General features: G+C 59.3%; 2 protein-coding genes across 2 annotated transcripts; one reads left to right on the top strand and one right to left on the bottom strand.

Annotated features, from left to right (window-relative positions):
- The first annotated feature begins 1,280 nt into the window (after positions 1-1,280).
- Positions 1,281-2,225, top strand: LOC114042995 (histone H1.4-like). Its single transcript, XM_027861807.1, has one exon. The coding sequence runs from the start codon at positions 1,319-1,321 to the stop codon at positions 1,976-1,978; it is 660 nt and encodes a 219-aa protein (XP_027717608.1). The 5' UTR covers positions 1,281-1,318; the 3' UTR covers positions 1,979-2,225.
- An 88-nt stretch (positions 2,226-2,313) lies between these two features.
- On the bottom strand, positions 2,314-3,290 carry LOC114042997 (histone H3-like). Its single transcript, XM_027861808.1, has one exon. It carries the CDS (start codon positions 3,241-3,243, stop codon positions 2,698-2,700), a length of 546 nt encoding a protein of 181 aa, XP_027717609.1. The 5' UTR covers positions 3,244-3,290; the 3' UTR covers positions 2,314-2,697.
- Between the last annotated feature and the right edge of the window lie 83 nt (positions 3,291-3,373).

The following is a 3,373-nucleotide window of genomic DNA, read 5'->3' as shown; positions in this document are numbered from 1 at the left end:
GTTTTTCTAGACCCTGTAAATGGGGCATGTAAGTTGTGCCCCTGGCCACCAGATCCCCGCATATGTAATCCACTCTTGAAATTCCCTTGGAACTGAGGCTCCAATTCCATGGGGTGGGGTATAGGTGTGTGTGTGGGGGGGGGCTTCAAAGCACTCTGCATCGGTCCAGGCACCTCTGTTTAGGGATGCCGCCACGGACTTGAAGAAAGTAGGTCTCCTTCAGTCTCTTATGGGCTGCTCTGACTCGCCTTAACTGATCTCCTTAACCCTGGCGCCTTTTGCTGTCCCGACTTTCCGGTCCTGCTCAAGCCTTCGATGCCCTCCCCTTTCCCTCACGAAACGATTACCAAAAGGGAAGGAGGAAGAAGGAAGAGAGACTTGGCCACTCTAGAAATTACAGCTTTGGGGGGGAGCGACCACGGAGATCCCTGCTCGGTGCCTCCCTTGCCCTCGCACCGCCATAGTGCTGTCCAGACCGAAGCCCTCCAGAAAGCCTCCCCTCCTCCCCTCTGCCGAAGAACTTCACAAAGTCAAAGTTGGAAGGAAATCTGCAGGTCATCTAATTTATGCTTGAAGTGGCCACTTTTCCAAAGCCGCCTCTCTAGACTAGAGCTCCTCCTCCGAAATCCAGGGGCTGTTGGGGGCCTTTGCTGTGCCTGCTCAACAGTTCCTACATAAATCGAGTTTAGCAACAGCTGCGCGGCCCCCCGCCCCCACGGGGCAGCGCCAGAGCTCATCCTGCTCAGCTCATCTTAGGCTACTTTCGGGAAAATCGGTCGTAGCAGCTGCGTTCAGTTATCAGTGAATTCAAAAAAATGCACCCAGCCCAGGAACTGTTGGCTCGGTTGGCGTGGTTGAGCTCTGAGGAAGGGACCGACGGTCGCCCCTCACCAACAAACCAGCAAAGCAGCAAAGCAAAAAGCCTCTGGGTCTGTCAGCAGGGTCTTCTCCCTTTCGGGCTGGACTCCCTGGGGGTGGTTGCCCGGGTCGCGTTTCCCCCGGCAGGATTTTCCCTCTCTGGCTCCCGCCCTCCAGGTCTCCGCTTCTCCCCTCCCCCGCCCCACGCCCCCGCGCCGGGTGGCCCCTCCCTTCCCCATTCTCCATTTTCTGTTTTTTTTGCGCTCCTACCCAGCAGAGCCCGAGAAGTGAGCGGAGCCATTTTCCTTGCTCACGGGCGAGGAGGGCTGGGACGGCGCACCAATCACAGGGCAGCCCTTACCTATATATAAGTGGGTCAGCTCGGAGCTCGCTTATTCGCGAGTCCGCGGCGTCCTCTAGTGACTTCTTGCTGTTGCTGCTGTATCGTCCCTTCGCTGCCATGTCCGAGACGGCACCCGCCGCTCCCGCCGCCCCGGCCCCTGCAGAGAAGACCCCGGCCAAGAAGAAGGGCAAGAGGGCCTCGGCCGCCGGGGGAGCGCGGCGCAAGGCCGCGGGTCCGCCGGTGTCGGAGCTGATCACGAAAGCCGTGAGCGCCTCCAAGGAGCGGAATGGCGTGTCCCTGGCAGCCCTGAAGAAGGCGCTGGCGGCCGCGGGCTACGACGTGGACAAGAACAACAGCCGCATCAAGCTGGGGCTCAAAAGCCTGGTGAGCAAGGGCACCCTGGTGCAGACTAAGGGCACCGGAGCCTCGGGCTCCTTCAAGCTGAACAAGAAGGCCCCGACGGCCGACACCAAGGCTAAGGCCAAGAAGCCGGCGTCGGCCAAGACCAAGAAGGCCGCGGGCGCTTCCAAGAAGCCCAAGAAGGCGACGGGGGCCGCGGGCGCCAAGAAGAGCGGGAAGAAGAGCCCGAAGAAAGCCAAGAAGCCGGCGGCCGCCAAGAAAGCGGCCAAGAGCCCGAAGAAGGCCAAGGCAGCCAAGCCCAAGAAGGTGGCCAAGAGCCCGGCTAAGCCCAAGGCGGCCAAGGCCAAGAAGGTGACCAAGCCCAAGGCGGCTAAGCCCAAAGCCGCCAAAAGCAAGAAGGCAGCGGCCAAGAAGTAGAGCTCGAGCCCTCGAAACTTGACACACCCAAAGGCTCTTTTCAGAGCCACCCACTCACCTCAGAAAAAGAGCTGAGCCTACGAACACACAAGTCCCCTATAGAAATTAGTAGTGTTTCTAAAATCGCCATGTCCGTTGATGTAAGGCGGAATACCCAAATCAGGAAAAACCCGAACACTAACACCCCCCCCCCTTCCCCTTTCTTCAAAACTAAATAATTAATATATAAAACAAATGGGGAAAGGATTCTTCCACTCACCCCCCCCCCGTTTCCATCTTTTTCCCCCCTCTCGGACCGCCCCTAGCCTAGGCTAATAATATACTACTTACTCCATACGTACTGATTTATTTGCTTGCTCCTCTCATATGAATGAATGCCTAAATGATGGGGGGAGGGGGGGAGGAAGTTCGTTGCTCTTTCAAGTCCCGTTACCCCCCATACTTGTATTGTAGCTCGGATTTTTCTTTCTAGCAGGGGGGAAGGGAAGGGGAATGGGGTTGGGGTGCCCCGCCCTACTGATTTTGCTGTTGCTCCTTCTGGGCCGGGCCAGAGAGAAAGCAGAAAACATGTACTTTATGGACATCGAAGCCAGGAACACGGGAAAGTCCCATGCCAAGCAAAAGGAAACCGGGGCGGTCACAGCTACTCTCGTGAGAACGTGGGTGGCTCTGAAAAGAGCCTTTGGGGTGTGGACCTTCCACGAGGGGAAAGCAGCGCCTTACGCCCTCTCACCGCGGATGCGGCGGGCCAGCTGAATGTCCTTGGGCATGATGGTCACTCTCTTGGCGTGGATGGCGCACAGGTTCGTGTCTTCGAACAGCCCCACCAAGTATGCCTCGCTAGCCTCCTGCAGAGCCATGACGGCCGAGCTCTGGAAGCGCAGGTCCGTCTTGAAGTCCTGAGCGATTTCGCGCACCAGGCGCTGGAACGGCAGCTTGCGGATCAGCAGCTCCGTGGATTTCTGGTAGCGCCGGATCTCCCGGAGAGCCACGGTGCCAGGCCGGTAGCGGTGAGGCTTCTTCACGCCGCCAGTGGCCGGGGCGCTCTTGCGGGCAGCCTTGGTAGCCAGCTGCTTGCGGGGCGCTTTGCCACCGGTGGACTTACGGGCGGTCTGCTTGGTACGGGCCATTGCGAGCGAGGAAGAACTAAGCTTCTCCTGTGCTGGAACACGACTGAGAACTGCACGCCAGCCGGTAGCCTTTATAGACGCAGAAGCACCCTGATTGGGCTGAAGGAGTTTGAAAGTCCCGCGCTGAGCCTGCATTGGCTGGCGACGCAAACCAACAACAGTGCCTTGCCATTGGGCGTTCCAGGCGCTTTCCGGTTTGCCAGCTCTCAGACGCCCCGCCCCGCCCCCCCCCCCCCCCCCCCCCCCCCCCCCCCCCCCCCCCCCC

This window comes from Vombatus ursinus, unplaced genomic scaffold (assembly GCF_900497805.2).
Source record: "Vombatus ursinus unplaced genomic scaffold, bare-nosed wombat genome assembly UNPS02014768.1, whole genome shotgun sequence".
NCBI lineage: Eukaryota > Metazoa > Chordata > Mammalia > Diprotodontia > Vombatidae > Vombatus > Vombatus ursinus.
Note: the sequence above shows the minus strand (reverse complement) of the source record. Positions and strands in the feature narration are given on the sequence as shown.